This window comes from Oncorhynchus keta, chromosome 5 (assembly GCF_023373465.1).
Source record: "Oncorhynchus keta strain PuntledgeMale-10-30-2019 chromosome 5, Oket_V2, whole genome shotgun sequence".
Taxonomy (NCBI): Eukaryota; Metazoa; Chordata; class Actinopteri; order Salmoniformes; family Salmonidae; genus Oncorhynchus; species Oncorhynchus keta.
Window position 1 is genome coordinate 28,949,685 of NC_068425.1, and position 24,832 is coordinate 28,974,516.

At 43.6% G+C, this 24,832-nt stretch overlaps 1 protein-coding gene across 1 annotated transcript; it reads right to left on the reverse strand.

The window, feature by feature from the left end:
• Nucleotides 1–1,796: 1,796 nt before the first annotated feature.
• On the reverse strand, nt 1,797–5,761 carry tob1a (transducer of ERBB2, 1a). Its single transcript, XM_052519379.1, has 2 exons — nt 5,492–5,761; nt 1,797–3,920 (listed from the first exon to the last, which is right to left on the reverse strand). The coding sequence occupies exon 2, from the start codon at nt 3,687–3,689 to the stop codon at nt 2,676–2,678; it is 1,014 nt and encodes a 337-aa protein (XP_052375339.1). The 5' UTR covers nt 3,690–3,920; nt 5,492–5,761; the 3' UTR covers nt 1,797–2,675.
• Nucleotides 5,762–24,832: the final 19,071 nt, after the last annotated feature.

Below are 24,832 nucleotides of genomic sequence, written 5' to 3' on the forward strand. Positions count from 1 at the left end.
TAGGGCCAATCTACCAAGTGCAGCTGACAGACAACAGTGCGCAGATACTTGGTGAGCTAACCTCCGAGGATCGTGGCATGCCACCAGGGTTGAAGTGCTCTCTGTGTACCCGCTGGCATGTTAGTTCTACTTATAAATTGGGTGGTTCGAGCCCTGAATGCTGATTGGCTGACAGCCGTGGTATACCAGAAGTTATACCACAGGTGTGACAAAACATTTGTTTTTACTGTTGGTAACCAGTTTATAATAGCAATAAGGCACCTCAGGGGTTTGTGGTATATGGCCAATATACCACGGCTAAGGGCTGTGTCCAGGCACTCCTCGTTGTGTTGTACAGAAGAACAGCCCTTAGCCATATTGGTTATATACACCACACCTCCTCGGGCCTAATTGCTTAATTATGACACCAGCAGCAGTGGCAGCAACAACAACATGAGAAATAGAAACAAAAGGCAATCCATTCTGGTTGAAACCATGATACCAAGTACATGAATAGTCCAAACAGGACCTCAACATAGATCACTTTTGGAAGAATCAAACAAGCAACATACACTTCCTTTTCAGACCAGCATTAATCACATAAAAATGTCATTATCATTCTGTTCATCCCATGCAATTCATTTTGTCATCACAAGTCAGCAATCATAGTTATCCAATGATCCGTCACCTCAGGACACTGGGTGAAAAATGATTGAGAGCATTTAGAATAGCATGCAGTTGGCCACTGTGTAGAAGCCTTTACTGCCTCTACAAAGTGGCTATTGTTATGCTATACTATAGTACCCAAAATGCTCAGTAGATCCACTACAAAATCAGTATAGATGAAGGGTGGGAAATAAGTGTTATCCCAAAAATAAATGCGACTGAATTTACTCTGGAGACCACACACATGCTCAGGGTGAAGGTACTGTAAACAGAACATATCACCTAGCCTCCCAAACCATCTTTGCATTCTAAAACATTGACTAAACAACTGGCAGGCTGCAGCGTTCAAAGACGGGCCTGTTGGCTAGTAGAGCTAACATGTACAGTGAACTAATAAACACCTCAGCTCTCAGTAGGCTAACTGACACAGAGGTGACATGCTAAGGTCTGGGATGACAGCAGGCTTAACCCCACTATCCATATGCCTAATAGGCCCAGGAAGCACATGGACTGACTCCACCGTAGTATGTAGACTCAGAACCAGCAGAAGGCGGAGGATAACGTAGACAGTCGGAAATGAATACATGTGCAGGGTATATCAAATCTCCCGTAAAACGGGAATACCCTCGTTGGCTCTTTTTGCGTAGCTAGGTTTTGAATGTTGATGGAAATGTAGAAAACTGTTAAGTTGTTTTGTCAAGGAAAACCCCACTGGTAATTCTAGACAATAGCGCAGAACACTAACATTCACCCTGATTCACAGCAATAAGAATACAGAACACTTCGATATGCCCATTTGTGTAACACTAGTTACAAGACTACCATGTATAGAATATTAATGTAGAACGGTGCAGTCTTACCAATAGCACCATGCTGACATGTCAGTACTTTATATTATGCGAGGTCTTTGCAAATGACAAGTTACACTGCAGGTTTGAACCATGTGTCTAGAGCAAGGTCTTGAGCCAGTGCACAAGGAGTAGCTGACCAGAGGTAAATTAGACAAGGATAGGCTAGGACTCCTATGGTTACGATAAAGTGTGTGTATTCAATTCAATGGCATATGGAAAACTGGATAATATTGCCTTCATACATATGTCCATTGTCCAATCAACAAGACCAGACTACCAATGAGAAGATAGACCAGGGGATATTTTCAAGCTTTTTAATACAAACTTAATAAATGATCAGTTCAGCTTAACATGTAAGACACTGACTCCAAATACTTTGTTATACCGTTTGTTTTATCAAGTATTGCACAATGTAGGTACAAAATTAATATACGATTACATTTTGTCCATAATATAGCAAAAATCTTTAAACTCTTAACAGAAAATACAACTCTTGTTTTTCAAAAAAGCAAATATTCTTAAATCCCACCACTACGGAATATTCTGTACACAATCTTTAGAATAGTCAATGTTTTTTAGAGGGATTCATTTCACAATTTCAATAAAAAAAAGAACAGAAAGTTGCTGCAGCCATCACGGATCACTGTAGTAGTAAAAAGATATAAATGCAGTACCATGTCGTAGAAACAATATATACTCTGATATTTTACAAACTCTGTACTAAATTAAATTATACAATTAGAAAAAAGACCAGGAAATCCCACTTATTAATGCCAATCCTTGGAAATTTGGCATGTCCAGTTATGTCTTAAATACTGAAAGAGGCCATGACTTGTATTGTTTTTCTTCTTTATCTTTAAAACAGTCCCGTAAAAAATCATTTCTGTGCTTGGTTGGCAAAAGAAATAATGATGCATGTCGAAGTTTAGGTAACCAAGCTTGGACATCTTGTACTACAAGCTTCATCGTAAAAAAAGATAACTCAAGGGGGCAAAGTCATTTCACCCTCAGGCTCATGCGCTTGGACTTGAACACAGATCTTAGTCGACAACAAGTCACTTTCAATTTTTCCTGGAAATTGTGTTTCCTATTTTATTTTGATGTGCGTTTAGTCTTTTTTTCCCCCCATATCACATATCTCTGGTCATTTCTGTGTACTAGTACTGTAGTATCTGTGTACTAATTGGCCATCACAGGCTGGAATTGCTGGTTCGAATACTGCATGTTGTTCAAACTGAAATTCAAGCCATCCATAAGGGACTTGTCGTTGAGACCTCCGTAGGCCGCAAACACATCGAAGGCATTGCTGTACTGCAGCGGGCTGAGGCTGAGGGAGCTGTCACAGGGGAATAGGGCACTCGGGCTCCCCTGGCCCTGGAGGTTGGGGAACACAAACTCCTTGGCGTTGGGGCTGAGGGCTGAGGCCTGCTGCTGGCCCAGGCCCAACCCGTACAGAGAGTGCATGGAGGTGGAGATGGCTTTCTGCTTCAGCAGCGTGTTCACATTCAGGCCCAGGTTGGTGGGCGAGGTGCGGGCCACCTTCTGGCCCTGCCCACCTTGGCCACCGTTGCCGTTCTGGTTGTTACGGCTGCTGCTCTTCATTTTGGTGGAGCCGAATTTGGTGGCGGCGAAGGTGGCGGTGGTGAAGGTTAAAGGCTGGTTGGAGCGTGGCATGAAGGTGGGGCTGACAGCAGCCGAGTGGCCGAAGGGAGGCGAGGGCGAGCTGGAAGTCGGAGAGGGGCCCACCACAGGCTCGCTGATGGGCATGAAAACCTGGGCCTCAGGGTTGAAACTGTTCTTGATCTCCTTGTCCAGCTCCAGACCACTGGGGCTGCTCTCATTGCTGTCGTCCACGTACAGCACCTTGACGGGCCCCTTCTCCCCGATCTGGTAGGATACCTCGAAGGGGTCGATCCACACACTGAGGTCCTGAGGCAGATTGTGGCGCACATCCTCAATGTCCAGGCCACTCTCTTTGGCTGCCTTCTCTACCACCGGGTCCACCTTCTCCCCTACGTGGATGCACCTGAATCCAGAGCCCTTGTATGGCTTGTCTGGGTACCAGTGGCCCTCATACTTCCCCTTGAGCTGCCTCTCAAGCTCCTCGCCGAAGATGTTGACCCGTCGCCGCGGCAGCTTGTTGTAAAGGTAGGAGATGACGAAGTTGAGGGCTACTTGGATTTCAAGCTGCATAGCTGGCTGCTGAACTGCTCCGGGCGCGAGAAGAGGTGTCGGCAGCTGCCTCCTGTTGAGTTGCTTTACGTATATCTGTGGTGGGTGGCGTAGGTGCTTCCCAGGCAGGGTAGGGTGTGATGGGTTGGGTCAACACCAGGCAAAAGGAACTAGAGCTTCGTGGAACTGCTCTAAAAACAAAAGTGCTAGTCGCAAGAGGCGTTCTTCCACAAGGTTGAGCGTTGTTTTTTCCTGAAAAAAGAGAAGATAAAAAATGATTAGCATATTGTTCAGACAGATATGCAAAACAATAAGACATTAAAAGGCATAAACCATTCCTCCACTAGATACAAGCCATGAAGAATTTTCATTACTTCAGTAATATTAGGTATAATTGGACAACATTTTGTAAACAGGCAACACTTCTCAAAGATGTGGGTGGCAATGTCCTCGCCTACTTGACTGAGGTTGAGTCTACTACTGCAGACTTTGTAAAGGAATGCAATAAAATGCCCTTTAAACGTTAACCCTTTACTTCCCGAGGGAAACATCTAGAATAGAATTGCAGTCCGTATGAACACTCAAATCAACTAGTATGCTATGACGGATCAAGCGTTCACCTCTTCTCTGTCTTGTTTCAAGTCGCAACGTTTATTTGTCACATGCACAGCATACAGCAGGTGTAAAACAGTAGTGAAACGCTTACTTACAGGCGCTTTCCCGAACAATGCCGTATTCAGTATCAAGGTCTATAGCCTGAATCATCTTTAACAATGCAATGTCACGCTATGGAACAGAACGACCTAATGTATAAATAGCCATGACAAGCAAGGGGATCTAGTGAATTTGTCTGCATATCTACAACTCAACCTGAACAACAAAGATTTCACAGTAGATGAAAACGATTTTCAGAATGTTAGAAATCTCCACACAGAAAGAGCTGTGCTGTTTTTTCTAGACGAAGCTATAGAGAAGCACTAGAACTGATCGTGTTACATAATAAACAGCTAGCCTCGTTACAATGTTGCCAACGTCATAGAGTCGCAGTTACATTCGGAAAGGCATACTGCACTTTTTTTTACAGAACAGTTACATATTAGCAATCAGCCTGGCGATAGAAAAATATACCCTGTAAATATTATATCAGATTGGCGGCTCTCAACTCGCACTACTTAGTATGCTGATTAAATGTAGCAGTGAACGTTGACTAGGCGAGGCAGGGGATATAAAGGTTAGGTGTTGCTATTATCGGAACAGTGTCGACAAACGGTTTATCAAAATATAACAACGAGTCTATTCATTTTGGATATGGCCAAGTACAGAAGAAAATGCTAAATAAGCTGTATCCAATAAACAATCATACTCGGTCATTACAAAATAGACGGTTTTCTGCCCAACAGCGGATGGTTTTGTTCGTTTGAGGCAGTGTGAGCAGCTACCTTATCTATGCGGACCTATAAATTATCACTTGATATACTATTAATTCTTTCCGACCTGGAGATTTAATAACGGGGCCAAAAAAGAGATTAACACAATTCCATGCATAGCCTATTGCCTCTCCGCAAGTTTCTTCTTTCAATAATTTGACAGTCAGTCTTGATAGTCAAGCAAATGTAGATGACTATTTACCTCATATCCCGTCTTGCTTTCTCTCACACACGAATCAGTTAGTTAGGCTACCCCTCCCTAACTTCAGGGACTGACGCAGCAAATCAACTTGATTAATCTGGGGTAAATAGTTCATCAAGAATACTGGGCTATAGATGAGTGATGGATATCCAATCGAACACACAAAGAGTAATTGAGCCAAAAGCAATACTTACTTTTTCGTACAAAATAAAAGATTCTCAGTAGTTTTGAAGTACCGTTAGTGCAAATAGAAGTGTAGGGTAGATATAAATACTTTCTTCACATATAATATAATATTAACATAAAAAAGTATTCCAGTACGTGTAGACGTCGATAGGTTATCGTTATTTATTTTTGCTTTAGTTTAGATTGTTAGGTTGTTTAGCGTTTTCCCCTTTCAGCAGGCTTGCAGAATGTTTCCCTTCTACCTGGGAGTTTTACAACTTCGTCCCAGTCGGCTGTCATGCGCCTATATTTGTAGCTTTCCTCCGCCATGGGCACGAGGTGGGCGGTGATGCGGTTTCAGAGGTCAAAACAATACGAGCACCAAATCTGGGCCTGCAATTGGTCAAATTGGGGAATCCAGCCTGCTGGAAATGTACAAACTCGAAAGTGTATTGGTTAGTTATACTGTCAATCCAAGGCATAAAAATAAAGGGACGCCCATAACAGGAACATTTGCGTCACACTTTTCCTATGTCTCTGACAGCAGACACAAATATATCGATTATGAAGTCAGACATATGCTAAATCATGTCATTTGCATATAGTATATTTTGATTATGTATTTTCAGTGATGCATAGTTGATAGATTATATGCCTTTGCTTGACATCCAACATTATTTAAATCAGCGTATCAATCATTTCAGCCGAGATATATCTCCCCTATTGCTTCGAGAAGGCTATGATACGGAATACTTGCATTCCAATAGGTTAACTGGTATTGCCAAGTGCTTCCGACTTATTTATTTGACATGTTTTAAAATAACGAGCGAGCAATTTGTTGGCTGAATACACTCTCACCCATGAAACCGTAATAACCATGCGTTATTACCATGCTAGAGCAAACGCAATCTATTAGATCAGAGAATGGCAGTTTGAAAATGATGAGTAAAAGAAACGGGGGTTGCATTTGGAAATTTCAGTCAAATCTACAGCTCTGTCGGAAAGGACATTCCCAAAGAGGAACGATAATGTTGGAAGCGAAGGGGTGGGGTTGATCTCCTATCGAGAAAACACTCCGCTGATTGGCTGAAAACGGGGCAGGAGCTCTTTGGTGAATGGTGTGCCCGTATCCAAGGTGCTGATGTAGCAGCCCACGTCATACCTGGGTGGACAGAGCACTCTCGAGTTTAAATTGTACATAGCTAAATATACATTAGTTACGGAGCTCTAGTTGATGTAAGGTATGTTGTCCCACTAACTCGCGTAGGAAAAGCTAAGCAAACGTGTACTCACCCTGTATAAATGGCTACACAATGGTTTGACCGTAATGCAAAACAAACCATTTCCATTCAACAAAATGTAGGTATCTTCACGATCTCTTATGTTGTTGTTATTGAATGTAATTACTCTGTAATAAGGACACTTCAATGTAAAGTGTTACCACCAATAAGAATAATGTGCATACTGCTCATTGCTGTTCACGTTATGCACCTATCAAGCTCAGATTTCCAAGGCCAGTAGTTTTCCATGCTGTTAACCCTATCACACATTCACTACCATGTTAAACCCAGGCCTGTAATCTTTTACCACACATATCTGGCATTTACCATGACTAAGACCTTGTGGGGGGACACATAACAGGTGTGTGTACTGTAACACCTAGCAGGCCTACACACAAGCGCATCAACATCACCACAATAATTGTTTTGTGTTCCTTAAAAGTGTTTTGTCAACATTTGTGACATTTGTAATGCAACTACAATGATAACTGTTATAGTTAATGTTATAAATGCAGGTAACAATAAGGCTATAACTGCACACAAAGAGTTTGATGATAAGTTGATTATTGCTGGTCTGTAATAGCCTCGCATGATGTGTAGTGCTGGCTTGTCATTCCTTAGTCTCGTGCTACCATAACAGACACTACACAAATCCATGGAAGTATTACTTCCACAGTAACACCCGTATTACATCACATAACCTCTTCCTATGCCAGCATAATATGGTTGTGAAGAAGAAGCAAGTGGCTTCTGGTTGGCTTATAGTGGACTTTTATACATTCTTTAAATGCTTAGGTTTGCCAAGCATGAACACAAGCAAAATCACATGCTGTAGTGCAGGCAGGTCGGGGATTGGGAGCTGTAAACGCATAAAGACGTCCAAAGGTGGTTGTGGATGTCGGACATTGGGTTTATAATAGGTCTTACAATAGCTTCTCAGTCTGACCATATAGATAGGGAGGACACATTATTTGACAGGTGGGTTTTTAGATAGAAGCTGCCCTCTTGGCACAGATCTCGGATCAGTTTGTCCTCCATGAACCATACACTTAACTTTTTAGGGAGGAAAAACCAACTGAGCTTCGATCAGGGTCTTGATCTACACCTTGGTGGCATGCATACAGTGTACAGAGAGATAGTGTACTGCACAGAGAGCTCAGAGGCCTTGGCTTGGCAAGGCCTCCTATCTGTTTATACTCCAAACAACTCAGAGGTTTCCATGGTCATGTGCTCTCCAGGACCAGAGCCATAGAAGTCCTGGAGCTACACACTCCAGCATACAGTGCCTTGCGAAAGTATTCGGCCCCCTTGAACTTTGCGACCTTTTGCCACATTTCAGGCTTCAAACATAAAGATTTAAAACTGTATTTTTTTGTGAAGAATCAACAACAAGTGGGACACAATTATGACATTTCAGTCTCTCGATGTGCAAAACTGATAGAGACATACCCCAAGCGACTTACAGCTGTAATCGCAGCAAAAGGTGGCGCTACAAAGTATTAACTTAAGGGGGCTGAATAATTTTGCACGCCCAATTTTTCAGTTTTTGATTTGTTAAAAAAGTTTGAAATATCCAATAAATGTCGTTCCACTTCATGATTGTGTCCCACTTGTTGTTGATTCTTCACAAAAAAATACAGTTTTATATCTTTATTTTTGAAGCCAGAAATGTGGCAAAAGGTCGCAAAGTTCAAGGGGGGCGAATACTTTCGCAAGGCACTGTACTAACCTACCTCCATGTTGGCCTCACAGCCGCCCATAATACTCCAGCATACTAACCTACCTCCATGTTAGCCTCACAGCCGTCCATAACACTCCAGCATACTAACCTACCTCCATGTTAGCCTCACAGCCATCCATAACACTCCAGCATACTAACCTATCTCCATGTTGGCCTCACAGCCATCCATAACACTCCAGCATACTAACCTACCTCCATGTTGGCCTCACAGCCATCCATAACACTCCAGCATACTAACCTACCTCCATGTTGGCCTCACAGCCATCCATAACACTCCAGCATACTAACCTACCTCCATGTTGGCCTCACAGCCGTCCATAACACTCCAGCATACTAACCTACCTCCATGTTAGCCTCACAGCCATCTATAACACTCCAGCATACTAACCTACCTCCATGTTGGCCTCACAGCCGTCCATAACACTCCAGCATACGAACCTACCTCCATGTTGGCCTCACAGCCATCCATAACACTCCAGCATACTAACCTACCTCCATGTTGGCCTCACAGCCGTCCATAACACTCCAGCATACTAACCTACCTCCATGCTAGCCTCACAGCCATCCATAACACTCCAGAATACTAACCTACCTCCATGTTGGCCTCACAGCCATCCATAACACTCCAGCATACTAACCTACCTCCATGTTGGCCTCACAGCCATCCATAACACTCCAGCATACTAACCTACCTCCATGTTGGCCTCACAGCCGTCCATAACACTCCAGCATACTAACCTACCTCCATGTTGGCCTCACAGCCATCCATAACACTCCAGCATACGAAACTACCTCCATGTTGGCCTCACAGCCATCCATAACACTCCAGCATACTAACCTACCTCCATGCTAGCCTCACAGCCATCCATAACACTCCAGAATACTAACCTACCTCCATGTTGGCCTCACAGCCGTCCATAACACTCCAGCATACTAACCTACCTCCATGTTGGCCTCACAGCCATCCATAACACTCCAGCATACGAAACTACCTCCATGTTGGCCTCACAGCCATCCATAACACTCCAGCATACTAACCTACCTCCATGTTGGCCTCACAGCCATCCATAACACTCCAGCATACTAACCTACCTCCATGTTGGCCTCACAGCCATCCATAACACTCCAGCATACTAACCTACCTCCATGTTGGCCTCACAGCCGTCCATAACACTCCAGCATACTAACCTACCTCCATGTTGGCCTCACAGCCATCCATAACACTCCAGCATACTAACCTACCTCCATGTTGGCCTCACAGCCGTCCATAACACTCCAGCATACTAACCTACCTCCATGTTGGCCTCACAGCCATCCATAACACTCCAGCATACGAAACTACCTCCATGTTGGCCTCACAGCCATCCATAACACTCCAGCATACTAACCTACCTCCATGTTAGCCTCACAGCCATCCATAACACTCCAGCATACTAACCTACCTCCATGTTGGCCTCACAGCCATCCATAACACTCCAGCATACTAACCTACCTCCATGTTGGCCTCACAGCCATCCATAACACTCCAGCATACTAACCTACCTCCATGTTGGCCTCACAGCCATCCATAACACTCCAGCATACTAACCTACCTCCATGTTGGCCTCACAGCCATCCATAACACTCCAGCATACTAACCTACCTCCATGTTGGCCTCACAGCCATCCATAACACTCCAGCATACTAACCTACCTCCATGTTGGCCTCACAGCCGTCCATAACATTTTGATTTGTGTTCGAACAAAAATTACAACTGTGTTGGAATTATGAATTATTTGACTGTTTCTAAACAAAAACAATCATGTAATTGATATGTGGGTACATTTGCGTATCATGTAATTGATATGTGGGTACATTTGCATATCATGTAATTGATATGTGGGTACGTTTGTGTATCATGTAATTGATATGTGGGTATGTTTGAGTATCATGTCATTGATATGTGGGTACATTTGCGTATCATGTAATTGATATGTGGGTACGTTTGTGTATCATGTCATTGATATGTGGGTACGTTTGAGTATACATGCGCATGGTAAATGTGGTAAATTAGTGTGTTTATAGAATGTGGTTGGAGGTTGGTGGCACCTTAATTGGGGGAGGACGGGCTTGTGGTAATGGATGGAGCGGAATAGTGGAATGGTATCAAATTCATCAAACACATGGTTTCCACGTGCTTGAAGACATTCCATTTGCGCCGTTCCAGACATTATTGTGAGCTGTCCTCCCCTCAGCAACCTCCTGTCATGTGTGTGTGTGTGTGTGTGTGTGTGTGTGTGTGGGGTTCAGGCTGATGTGTGTAAACAGTATGTGTGTCTTGCTGAGACAAAGAAGCCATCTGATTGTCTTAGGGATATTGTCTTAGGTGTAATCCTATAACATACTGTATCTTCCTCTCACTGCCTCTTCTGGTACATGTTACCCTGAAGAATTGGCACGGTGCTTTAAGGTCTTTAATCCTCAATTAGTCTTCAAAGTGATTCGCTTTGCTCTCCCTCCCTCCAGGAATAGTGAGAGAAGAGGAAGAGGAAAGGAAAATAGAAGGGGAAAGGGGGGAGCAGAGGTAATCAAGCTTCTCACAACAGACCAAGTTTAGTATGGATTGACTGTGTATCAGAGGAGGCTGGTGGGAGGAGCTCATTGTAATGGCTGGAATGGAGCGGATCCAACACGTGGTGTCCATATGATTGATGTATTTGATACCATTCCATTTATTCCATTCCAGCCATTACAATGAGCTCGCCCTCCTATAGCTCCTCCCTCCAGCCTCCTCTGCTGTGTAGGTCCCTAGCAGGAGTGTTACAATGTGATGCATTGTTTTTATAGTGTTGCTGTGTTTTGCCTCTTGGTTAGGCTGTAGTAGTGCTTCCTATAATTGACTTGCATAGTTAAAAAAAAAAGTTAATAAACAGAGTGTTGTATGGCAGTTGTACTGTAGCCCACCGCTGTCCTCCCTGACTCCCTGTCTGTCACGTCACAGCCGGCTGGGAGTGTGGGGGGGAGGGGTTAGGAGTGTGACGACGTGACTGGGTCTGTGACGATTTAATGGTCTCTGATGTTGCTATTCTCACACCACCAGCGCAACAGAAACATCATTTTTTACTGTAGCAGGAAAAACTAAAGGACAACATTAAGCTGTGACAGGCATAGCTATGGAGCACATCAAGGACAGTGGGATCACACACACACACGCGCGCTCACGCACGCACGCACGCACGCACGCGCACGCACGCACGCACACACACACACACACACACACACACACACACACACACACACACACACACACACACACACACACACACACACACACACACACACACACACACACACACAGTTTAGTTATGGTCCCCACAAGAATAGTTAAACACGTCCCCACACACACACACACAGTTTAATTCAATGTGTCCAATAAAGCACTTTCCCTGAGTTGACATGTTAGATGGATTGACCCTGGCTGAGTTGTTCTTGTTTCTCATGGTCTGAGATTCCTTTAGGTTCCTTTTGGCAAACTCCAAGCGGGTTGTCATGTGCCTTATACTAAGGAGTGGCTTCCGTCTGGCCTCTCTACCATAAAGGCCTGATTGGTGAAGTGCTGTAGAGATGGTTGTCCTTCTGGAAGGTTCTCCCATCTCCACAGAGGAACTCTGGAGCTCTGTCAGAGTGACCATCAGGTTTTTGGTCACCTCCCTGAACAAGGCCCTTCTCCCCTAATTGCTCAGTTTGGGCCTGTGGCCAACTCTAGGAAGAGTCTTGGTGGTTCCAAACATCTTCCATTTAAGATTGATGGCCACTGTGTTCTTGGGGACCTTCAATACTGCCTAAATGTTTTGGTACCCTTCCCTATATCTGTGTCGTGATACAATCCTGTCTCGGAGCTCTACGGACAATTCCTTCAACCTCATGGCTTGGTTTTTGCTATGATATGCACTGTCAACTGTGGGACCTTAGCAAATCATGCCCAATCAATTGAATTTACCACAGGTGGTCTCAATGGATGATCAATGGAAACAGCATGAACCTGAGCTATATTTCAAGTCTCATAGCAAAGGGTCTGAATACTTATGTAAATAAGGTATTTCTGTTTTTTCTTAATAATAAATGACCAAATATTCTAAAAACCTGTTTTTGCTTTTTCATTATGGGGTGTTGTGTGTAGATTGATGAGGACATTTTTTTATTTAATCAGTTTTAGAACAAGGCTGGCACGTAACAAAATGTGGGAAAAGGTAAGAGGTCTGAATACTTTTTGAATGCATTGTATATATTGTATATATTGTATTTGTTACAGCACCGAATACAACAGGTGCAGACTTTACTGTGAAATGCTTACTTACTTACAAGCCCTTAACCAACAACGCAAAGTTCAAAAGAAAATTAGCACAAATAAAAGGAAAATAGTACACAGTAAAAAAACAATAAGGAGGCTATATACAAGGAGTACCAGTACCGAGTCAATGTGCAGGGGTACAAGGTAGTTAAGGTGATTGAGGTAATATGTACATGTAGGTAGGGGTAAAGTGACTGTGCATAGATAATAAACAGAGTAGCTGTTTGTATTGTATGGTACTGTAGATATGAATGAGATGAATGGTAATATACTGTCACGATTGTCATGAATTGCGGACCAAGGCGCAGCGTGATTTGAGTTCCACATATTTTAGTAAAGTGAAACTAAGAAAACAATTAACATACAATGAACGTGAAGTCGTAGTGCTCAACACACTAACACAAACAATATCCCACAAAGGCAGGTGGGAAAAAAGGCTACCTAAATATGATCCCCAATTAGAGGTAACGATAAACAGCTGCCTCTAATTGGGAACCATACAAACCACCAACATAGAAAATCGAATACTAGATAAACCCCCTAGTCACACCCTGACCTAAACCACAATAGAGAATTCAGAGGGCTCTCTATGGTCAGGGCGTGACATATACAGTATCAGGGCTGGCACCAGGGCCACTAATTGCCAAGGGTATTTTATAAAATAAAGGTAGACAACTGGACTTTTATGACTGAGTTACTTCAAAGTTAAATAAAGGTTACTTTTAAAATGGGTAACCCTGATATTTTACTGTGTCACTGAGAAAAAACTATTTCCTTCTCTCACCTCTTGAACAGGCTGTCACTATGTTTGGTTACTCATTAAATAGAACACATCACAAGTCTGCAGTCAGGCTCAAGCACGTGCATAGTCAGAACCACACACATGCACATGTAACGGATGTGAAACACTAGCTTAGTTAGCGGTGGTGCGCGCTAAATAGTGTTTCAATCGGTGACGTCACTTGCTCTGAGACCTTGAAGTAGTAGTTCCCCTTGCTCTGCAAGGGGCGTGGCTTTTGTGGAGCGATGGGTAACGGGGTAACGATGCTTCGTGGGTGACTGTTGTTGATGTGCAGAGGGTCCCTGGTTCGCGCCCGGGTATGGGCGAGGGGACGGTCTAAAGTTATACTGTTACACACACACACTCTCTCTCTGCCTTTCTTCCTCTCTCTTAAAATACACACACTTACAAGGACTTACATGATACAGAACATGCAAACGCCAAGGTTATGTTATCAGTTTCCACGACAGCAGCAGCACCAGCAGAACTTAATTGGCTGCCTTTATAACAGAGTTTTAGACTTGTAACTGAAAGGTTGCAAGATTGAATCCCTGAGCTGACAAGGGAAAAATCTGTCGTTCTGCCCCTGAACAAGGCAGTTAACACACTGTTCCTAGGCCGTCATTGAAAATAACAATTTGTTCTTAACTAACTTAACTTAAATAAAGGTTAAAAAATGAAATAAATGACTTGGCCTCTTCGATAAATCATCCACAGACAGCGGAGCACTGACTGGGACACAGTCAACATAGACACATTCCCTATCTGTAAATCTAAAGAAGGCTTGCTGAAATGCACATACGGATCATGGCCCAGTTTCAACCAAAAACAATGCAGGTCACCTTCCTATTGATTTTCTTGTGACAGAAGTGGGAGCTACAAAATAGCTCTTATATCTACAGTATCTTACCGTAGGTTTTAGTTAAGAGCTCTTCTCATCTGCCATAGCTCTGATTACATCCTGAATGAATTCCTCATCTACTGCATTTTTAGGCATCTGGCATTCATGCAATAACCCAATGGAGAAGTATATGTAATTATATCTCTTTCCCTCTGACCTTGAAAGGGTACACAGAGTAAGCAATCAAAGCATGTGTTGCCTTTCAGGTAGAGCTAACACTTCACACACACTTCACACACACACACACACACACACACACACACACACACACACACACACACACACACACACACACACACACACACACACACACACACACACACACACACACACACACACAAAATTGCTCATGCACAGGCTTACACACACACACGTCACTACCCCTATTCCTATGCGTCATAGCTTCTGTTGGCCTTACACACACTTCTAAAAACATGCACACACTGCTCACAGAACACAACAAACACTCCTGATGTGTGAATACATAACATCTGCATCAGCTGGGTCTACAGTTCTAGTAATAACACACGGACTCACTGACTACTACAGACAGGCCAGGACAATTAATCAATTGATGACAGATCAGTTTTAGTCCTAACAGCATCACCCGACTAATGAAAGATCAGTTTTAGTCCTAACAACATCACCCGACTAATGACAGATCAGTTTTAATCCTAACAGCATCACCCAATTAATGACAGATCAGTTTTTCCTAACAGCATCACCCGACAAATGACAGATCAGTTTTAGTCCTAACAGCATCACCCGACTAATGACAGATCAGTTTTAGTCCTAACAGCATCAAACTAATGACAGATCAGTTTTAGTCCTAACAGCATCACCCGACTAATGACAGATCAGTTTTAGTCCTAACAGCATCACCCGACTAATGACAGATCAGTTTTAGTCCTAACAGCATCACCCGACTAATGACAGATCAGTTTGAGTCCTAACAGCATCACCCGACTAATGACAGATCAGTTTGAGTCCTAACAGCATCACCCGACTAATGACAGATCAGTTTTATTCCTAACAGCATCACCCGACTAATGACAGATCAGTTTTAGTCCTAACAGCATCACCCGACTAATGACAGATCAGTTTTAGTCCTAACAGCATCACCCGACTAATGACAGATCATTTTTTCCTAACAGCATCACCCGACGTTGACAGATCAATGTTTTGAATCCTAACAGCTGTCAATAACCAGCTGACAAATGACAGATCAGTTTTATACATTTTTGAATATTGCTGAATTTCGATTTAATGTCAGCATCACAGCAAGGATTTTCTAGGGCCCGACTAATGACAGATCAGTTTTAGTCCTAACAGCATCACCCGTTTTTGACATATCAGTTTTAGTCCTAACAGCATCACTCTGCAACTAATGACAGATCAGTTTTAGTCCTAACAGCATCACCCGGAGGAATAATGACAGATCAGTTTTAGTCCTAACAGCATCACCAAATAATGACAGATCAGTTTTAGTCCTAACAGCATCAATGCTGACTAATGACAGATCAGTTTTAGTCCTAACAGCATCAACCGACTAATGACAGATCAGTTTTAGTCCTAACAGCATCACCCGACTAATGACAGATCAGTTTTAGTCCTAACAGCATCACGTTTTAGTCTAACTAATGACCTAGATCAGTTTTAGTCCTAACAGCATCACCCGACTAATGACAGATCAGTTTTAGTCCTAACAGCATCACCCGACTAATGACATATCAGTTTTAGTCCTAACAGCATCACCCGACTAATGACAGATCAGTTTTAGTCTCTAACAGCATCACTCCGACTAATGACAGATCAGTTTTAGTCCTAACAGCATCACCCGACTAATGACAGATCAGTTTTAGTCCCTAACAGCATCACCCGAATAATGACAGATCAGTTTTAGTCCTAACAGCATCACCCGACTAATGACAGATCAGTTTGAGTCCTAACAGCATCACCCGACTAATGACAGATCAGGATCCTAGATAATTAACTAATGATGTGACAATGACAGATCAGTTTTATTCCTAACAGCATCACCCGACTAATGACAGATCAGTTTTAGTCCTAACAGCATCACCCAACCAATGACAGATCAGTTTTAGTCCTAACAGCATCACCCGACTAATGACAGATCATTTTTAGTCCTAACAGCATCACCCGACTAATGACAGATCAGTTTGAGTCCTAACAGCATCACCCGACTAATGACAGATCAGTTTTATCCCTAACAGCATCACCCGACTAATGACAGATCAGTTTTAGTCCTAACAGCATCACCCGACTAATGACATATCAGTTTTAGTCCTAACAGCATCACCCAACTAATGACAGATCAGTTTTAGTCCTAACAGCATCACCCGACTAATGACAGATCAGTTTTAGTCCTAACAGCATCACCCGACTAATGACAGATCAGTTTTAGTCCTAACAGCATCACCCGACTAATGACAGATCAGTTTTAGTCCTAACAGCATCACCCGACTAATGACAGATCAGTTTTAGTCCTAACAGCATCACCCGACTAATGACAGATCAGTTTTAGTCCTAACAGCATCACCCGACTAATGACAGATCAGTTTTAGTCCTAACAGCATCACCCGACTAATGACAGATCAGTTTTAGTCCTAACAGCATCACCCGACTAATGACATATCAGTTTTAGTCCTAACAGCATCACCCGACTAATGACAGATCAGTTTTAGTCCTAACAGCATCACCCGACTAATGACAGATCAGTTTTAGTCCTAACAGCATCACCCGACTAATGACAGATCAGTTTTAGTCCTAACAGCATCACCCGACTAATGACAGATGAAAGACGTCTGCATCCAAATAGCTTTTTGATCAAGAAGTGAAAAATAGGGCAAGTTTAGCCACAGCTAGGTTTCCTAGAATTAGGTTAGATATGGTGAATACTCTCAGAACTGTTTACAGTAATGAATGACACCACACCAACCATGTGATATCTGAATACTTTTTATTCTGTTTTCCTTTTCAATGGCAGGCATGTCATCAAATACTTGTAGTTGAACCTTGTTGAGGATACAAACCTTCATCATATGACAGAACATAATGAGATTAAAGAGTATGTTTTCAAAAGAAATAGAGCAAGACATTCCGTTTGAGAAGCTCACTGTGTTGTGTACATGGGTGGGTGGGGTGGGTGGGGGGGAGAGATATTCCGAATTTTGTAAATGTGATGTTCCTATAGCTAATAATAAAGTGGATGGTACATTTTCAGATGAAGTCATATATTTATGTGAAAAAAAGATAGATTGATTACTTTTGTGATTAAAGAAAGTGTTTGAGGAGGTGGGCCACTGTATTTATCATGTACTGCTTACCTGGTAGTGAAATGAATCAGGGCTATTTTTCTATCCTCCTGACACATTTAATGATCTCTCTATTATTCATGTGATATACTGTCACCTTTTCAAGTGGTGAAGATTTATGATGTCACATTATTTATTGGAACTCAACATTTTCTTTCTGATCATTTTCTACATCTGTAGCTGGATCACGTCTTAGCTTTATAGATGTTGCGGAATTGCAAATAGTTAGACAGCTTTTTTATGTCAGATGTTAGAAATCGTGTCTCGTTTCAAAATTAAGCTGTTGTTTTTAAACTCTGCATAAACCCTTACTAGCTATTAAATTAACTTAATGAAGATTGCGTCCCATTTCTAATAGTTACAGTAAGTCAGACTAGCAGCTTTGCTAATATAGAAGACACTGTAAGTTGCCACTATCTAATGACATGACAGTCTCCTCCATAGCATCCTCAAACTGAAGCAATGTCCTGAGTAAGAAGAGACGAGTAGGATGAAGTTACCCACTAGTCCCCTTAGGTTCTGACCTAAAGTCACTGCTATTCTTTTCTTCCTGTATGTGGAGCAGGAGAAGAAAGCAGGGGATGGAGGATGAGGGGGTGGGGGGTACAGTAGTCTGACTATGGGGAATGTGAATGGGGAGGAGGGATGGGGTACGGTAGTCTGAGACTGTGGATGTGAGGAGGGATGGGTACAGTATTCTGAGACTGGGGAATGTGAGGAGGGATGGGGTACAGTATTCTGAGACTGGGGAATGTGAGGAGGGATGGGTACAGTATTCTGAGACTGTGGTGTGAGGGGGGATGGGGTACAGTAGTCTGACTATGGGGAATGTGAGGAGGGATGGGTACGGTAGTCTGAGACTGTGGATGTGAGGAGGGATGGGTACAGTAGTCTGAGACTAGGGGAATGTGAGGAAGGATGGGGGGTACAGTAGTCTGAGACCGGGGAATGTGAGGAGGGATGGGAGGTACAGTAGTCTGAGACTGTGGATGTGAGGAGGGATGGGGTGTACAGTAGTCTGAGACTGTGGTGTGAGGGGGGATGGGGTACAGTATTCTGAGACTGGGGAATGTGAGGAGGGATGGGTACAGTAGTCTGAGACTGTGGATGTGAGGAGGGATGGGGTACAGTATTCTGAGACAGGAATGTGAGGAGGGATGGGGGTACAGTATTCTGAGACTGGGGAATGTGAGGAGGGATGGGTACAGTAGTCTGAGACTATGGGATGTGAGGAGGGATGGGGTACAGTAGTCTGAGACTGGGGATGTGAGGAGGGATGGGGGTACAGTAGTCTGAGACTGTGGATGTGAGGAGGGATGGGGGTACAGTAGTCTGAGACTGGGGGATGTGAGGAGGGATGGGTACAGTAGTCTGAGACTGTGGATGTGAGGAGGGATGGGTACAGTAGTCTGAGACTATTGGATGTGAGGAGGGATGGGGTACAGTAGTCTGAGACTGGGGAATGTGAGGAGGGATGGGTACAGTAGTCTGAGACTATGGGATGTGAGGAGGGATGGGTACAGTAGTCTGAGACTGTGGATGTGAGGAGGGATGGGGGTACAGTAGTCTGAGACTAGGGGTTGTGAGGAGGGATGGGGTACAGTAGTCTGAGACTATTGGATGTGAGGAGGGATGGGGTACAGTAGTCTGAGACTGGGGATGTTGGAAGGGAGGGGGGGGGGATACAGTAGTCTGAGTCTGAGACTGTGGATGTAGGGGGGTAGGGGGGGATACAGTAGTCTGAAACTGGGGAATGTGAGGAGGGATTGGGTTACAGTAACCTGAGAGCAGTAGGAGACTGGGGAGGGATGGGGGTACAGTAGAGAGAGAGAGAGAGAGAGTCTGAGACTGAGAGAGAGAGAGAGATGAGAGACAGTAGTCTGAGACTGTGGATGTGAGAGGGATGGGGGTACAGAGACTAGAGAGATGAGAGTAGTCAGACTGTGGAGAGAGTAGTCTGAGACTGAGTGAGGAGGGATGAGAGAGAGACTATGGGAGAGGAGGGATGGGAGAGTAGTCTGAGACTGTGGATGAGGAGAGAGTAGTCTGAGACTAGGGGAATGTGAGGAGGGAGAGAGACTGAGTGAGAGAGAGTCTGAGACTGAGAGGAGGGATGGGGGGGTACAACTCTGTTATCTGTCTCATTTCAGTGAAATAGCAGAGTAGACCAAACAGACCATGAAGTACACCAAGGAAAGAAGACGCATCAACAGAGAGACTACTTATCAAAGTCAGTGTGAATTTTAATGTGCATATCATATTACCCATTCAAAATGACCTGGGAGACAGGAGAAGGATGGGAGAAGACAACGGGGACAGGAGAAGGATGGGAGAAGACAACGGGGACAGGAGAAGGATGGGAGAAGACAACGGGGACAGGAGAAGGATGGGAGAAGACAACGGGGACAGGAGAAGGATGGGAGAAGACAACGGGGACAGGAGAAGGATGGGAGAAGACAACGGGGACAGGAGAAGGATGGGAGAAGACAACGGGGACAGGAGAAGGATGGGAGAAGACGGCGGGGACAGGAGAAGGATGGGAGAAGACAACGGGGACAGGAGAAGGATGGGAGAAGACAACGGGGACAGGAGAAGGATGGGAGAAGACAACGGGGACAGGAGAAGGATGGGAGAAGACAACGGGGACAGGAGAAGGATGGGAGAAGACAACGGGGACAGGAGAAGGATGGGAGAAGACAACGGGGACAGGAGAAGGATGGGAGAAGACAACGGGGACAGGAGAAGGATGGGAGAAGACAACGGGGACAGGAGAAGGATGGGAGAAGACAACGGGGACAGGAGAAGGATGGGAGAAGACAACGGGGACAGGAGAAGGATGGGAGAAGACAACGGGGACAGGAGAAGGATGGGAGAAGACAACGGGGACAGGAGAAGGATGGGAGAAGACAACGGGGACAGGAGAAGGATGGGAGAAGACAACGGGGACAGGAGAAGGATGGGAGAAGACAACGGGGACAGGAGAAGGATGGGAGAAGACAACGGGGACAGGAGAAGGATGGGAGAAGACAACGGGGACAGGAGAAGGATGGGAGAAGAGGAGGATGAACACCTGTTTGGCTGTGGTTCTGGGATGAAGCTGCTTAGTATTCATGGTAATGGAATAATACATGGACACCCAGTGAATCTGATAGTCTACCTCATCCATACACACACACATCACTCACCCCGCCTCACAATGTAATCACAGCCAGGAGAGGAAAATACAAAGTGTGTGTGTTCTAATCCATGTACTGTAGATGGAGCGGTTAAGCACCCACATCTATGTCATCTACCTCTAAAGGAGACTGTGTGAGGTTTGAAGACTGCTTCATAAACTGCTAATATTCGTTTGGGACGTTCTAGTGTTGTGACTACTCTACTCTCTAGCATCCCTTGTGACAAGGTTATAACACTTGATCCTGCAGCTATTCTATTTCTACTACAATCAATATTCCAATACTTAGTCTTATCAATGTACCTAGAAAAGGACAGAACCAAATTTACATTACATTGGTTTGTGATGTCAGAATTGTTACACCGGTGTAAATCTGATGTAAACCCCCTCCATCTGGTAAACAACTGTGATTTAGACAAGGTTTTACATTGGGACTAACAAGACACCCACAGAGAGAGGAGCTTAACAAATCCAGCCAGGCTTTCCTCTCCCTCTCAAATTCCATCAGCATTTTATAGGCAACCGGCATTATTAAATTATGGATTGTTATATGGCTTCAAAGAGCTAATTTCTATTCCAATTCTACATACAATGGGTTTAGAAGGCATTTTATGTATTGATGTTAGGTTGTTTTCATCCACTAGTATGTGTCCATGCAGTATTTTGTGTCTTTGCCAACGAGACTTCTGAAGAGTGCTGTTTTGCTGTATTAGTCACAGAAGATGACAAAGGCAAAGAACATTTGTTTCATAATACCAAACTACTGAGATATTGAGATACTGAGAGAATGTAATATCTTATCTGCAGGTTTTTTTCTTTGCCCACCATACCGATTAAATCTGATGTGTATCATGTCTCCATTGAGACACATTTTCACATTGTGTGTATAAGAAGGTTTTGATAATCTAGTCCAACTGTATAATACCTATCTCAACCTTATCATAACATATGACACAGCTGGTCTCTTGCTCCACTTTGCACATAATGTCACTGACAATGACTAACCGTTTGGTAACTTCAGCTGGATGTCCCTTTTCCTTTTCCATTCCTCTTGGCAGTGCTGGTGTTATATTGCCCTGGAGATAAGAATCAGAACAGTCTGGCGTCTGGTTTCAGTGATGTCATCTGGCACTCTCTCTCTCTCTCTCTCTCTCTCTCTCTCTCTCTCTCTCTCTCTCTCTCTCTCTCTCTCTCTCTCTCTCTCTCTCTCTCTCTCTCTCTCTCTCTCTCTCTCTCTCTCTAACCCTCACCCCGAAACGAGCTGAACTGGACTTGAGTCAGGTCGGCCATGACACATCACTTCTCTCCTTCCTCCAGGATTTCACATCGTTCACCTTGTCAGACGAAATGTGCAGTATTTCTTTGCAGTACCTTTATAGCTACAGTGTGGGGTTTGACTTGAATGAATGCAACAGGTATTTCTTAGTTCAAATAAAAACTCATAACACTAATATTATTGTATTTAGCTCCATGTAAGTGTTGTGTAGCTGTGTTGTATGTAGATATGCGGTATGTAGCTCTATGTATGTGGTATGTAACTCTGTGTGTATATGGTATGTAGCTTTGTGTATGTGGTATGTAGCTATTTGTATGTGATATGTAGCTCTTTGTATGTGGTATGTAGCTCTGTGTTTGTGGTATGTAGCTCTATATATGTGGTATGTAGCTCTGTGTGTGTGGTATGTAGCTCTGTGTGTGTGGTATGTAGCTCTATGTATGTGGTATGTAGTGCTATATATGTGGTATGTAGATTGATGTATGTGGTATGTAGCTCTATGTATGTGGTATGTAGCTTTGTGTGTGTGGTATGTAGCTCTATGTATGTGGTATGTAGCTCTATGTATGTGGTATGTAGCTCTATGTGTGGGACATTTAATTCCTAAGGAACTTTTGTTTACACAAGCTTTTGTGTCCAGACACACTTTGCCCCATGGGCTATCACGTTGGAGCTGACACATTGACATTTCATAACCTGCCTTTCCCTTGTGTGTGTGTGTGTGTGTGTGTGTGTGTGTGTGTGTGTGTGTGTGTGTGTGTGTGTGTGTGTGTGTGTGTGTGTGTGTGTGTGTGTGTGTGTGTGTGTGTGTGTGTGTGTGTGTGTGTGTGTGTGTGTGCAGCACCTTCCAGCCTCTTCCTCTCCTCAGATTAGCACTCAGAGAAAGTGTCAAGGGTCTATGTTAAATCCCTCACGGCCTCATCAGCCAATGCCACACACACACACACACACACACACACACACACACACACACACACACACACACACACACACACACACACACACACACACACACACACACACACACACACACACATGCCAACAATGACCATGTGACTCCAGCAGGGAAAGTCGTGCCATAATAATAATTCTGCCTGTTTTGGAAACAGATACAATACCTGATCACGGCAGGTAAGGTGATGCATAGTCAAATGGGTACATCACATTCCTCCCTTCATTCATTCAGCTTCTGCCTCATGGAACCATTAGGTGAGACATTATCAGATGGCATCTGAACTGGTTATGAATAAGAATAGCAAAACCAGGTAATAAATGAAACAGTGGGAGGGATCTGGCAAATAGGAAGAATTCAAAGTAATATCTCTCTCTCTCTCTCTCTCTCTCTCTCTCTCTCTCTCTCTCTCTCTCTCTCTCTCTCTCTCTCTCTCTCTCTCTCTCTCTCTAGCTGTCTAAAATAGCAGACTAAGTAGTACTCTCTCTCTCTCAAATGGCAGTCTGAAATAGCAGACTAAGTGGTACTCTCTCTCAGTGGTATATTCTTTGCTGAAAGACTGATAGCTTGTATCCTAGTCATACACACACACAACACACACAACACACAAACACAACACAAATATGTCCAGCTTGATTGTTAAAACTATATCAAGATTTCAACAAGCTCTAAGTATTGATTGACTGCGAATTTCAGTCATTGTCGATAAGTGGAACTCAATCAATCAAACACTCTTGTTTACCACATATAGTCTGGGATGTTCCAAAGTCACCCCCAAAGGTATCCCAGCAAATCACATGACCCGACACCCCCGTCCTCCCTCCCTCCCCCTCCTCCATCCCTCCCTTAATCTTCTCAGCAGCAGCTAAAGAAAGCCCACAACTAAACACTGTCACAAGATAGGACACACCGGAGAAAAGCGGTTTCATTCCTTTTTCTTCTGTTTAGTGCCACATGAACACGACCTTGCTCTGGTATGACACAGTGTTTCCATACATCTGACCCTTGATCCCCAGTGACACGCATATGGTGTCATCTTACTGCCCGTGTTATCCGTGTCACTGGGACACTAGTGTCTCCATCCGAGAGGACCGCAAATCCACGTGACACGAACACGTCTTAGTTTGACCCATTGGTGCTGCTGGTGGTATCTACAGGCATTAGGCAACAACTGGTGGGATGAGAAAGAGATACGGGGGAAATCAATAAAGAGGGAGGAAAAGAGAACAAGGTTATGACCTTTTGTTAAGTGCAGTTAGGGAACCAATGTTTAGGCAAGCAGTTGTTATACAGATGTTGGATCTTAATTTGATCCTCCTGCAATGCAGGAAATTAAAACTTGTACTATATTTGTCTTCTGAAGTCTGTAATTTCCTTTATGAAAAATGTAGCAACCTCTACAATTTTTTTTAAATTAATAATTCACATTTCCTGTTGCTGCAGGATTATTCTCCTGCTGTAGCAAACTGGCTCAAATTAAAATCCTACATCTGTAGCATGTGATATAATAGTGCGACAGTATTCTATGACGAGGGTGTAACAAACAGAGAAAGGTGCCTAAAGGTGACAAAAATAGTTTTCATTTGGTGAGTGTAGATT

Coding starts and splice junctions, on each gene's coding strand:
- tob1a (XM_052519379.1), bottom strand. CDS start 3,689: ATGCAGCTTGAAATCCAAGTAGCCCTCAACTTCGTCATCTCCTACCTT.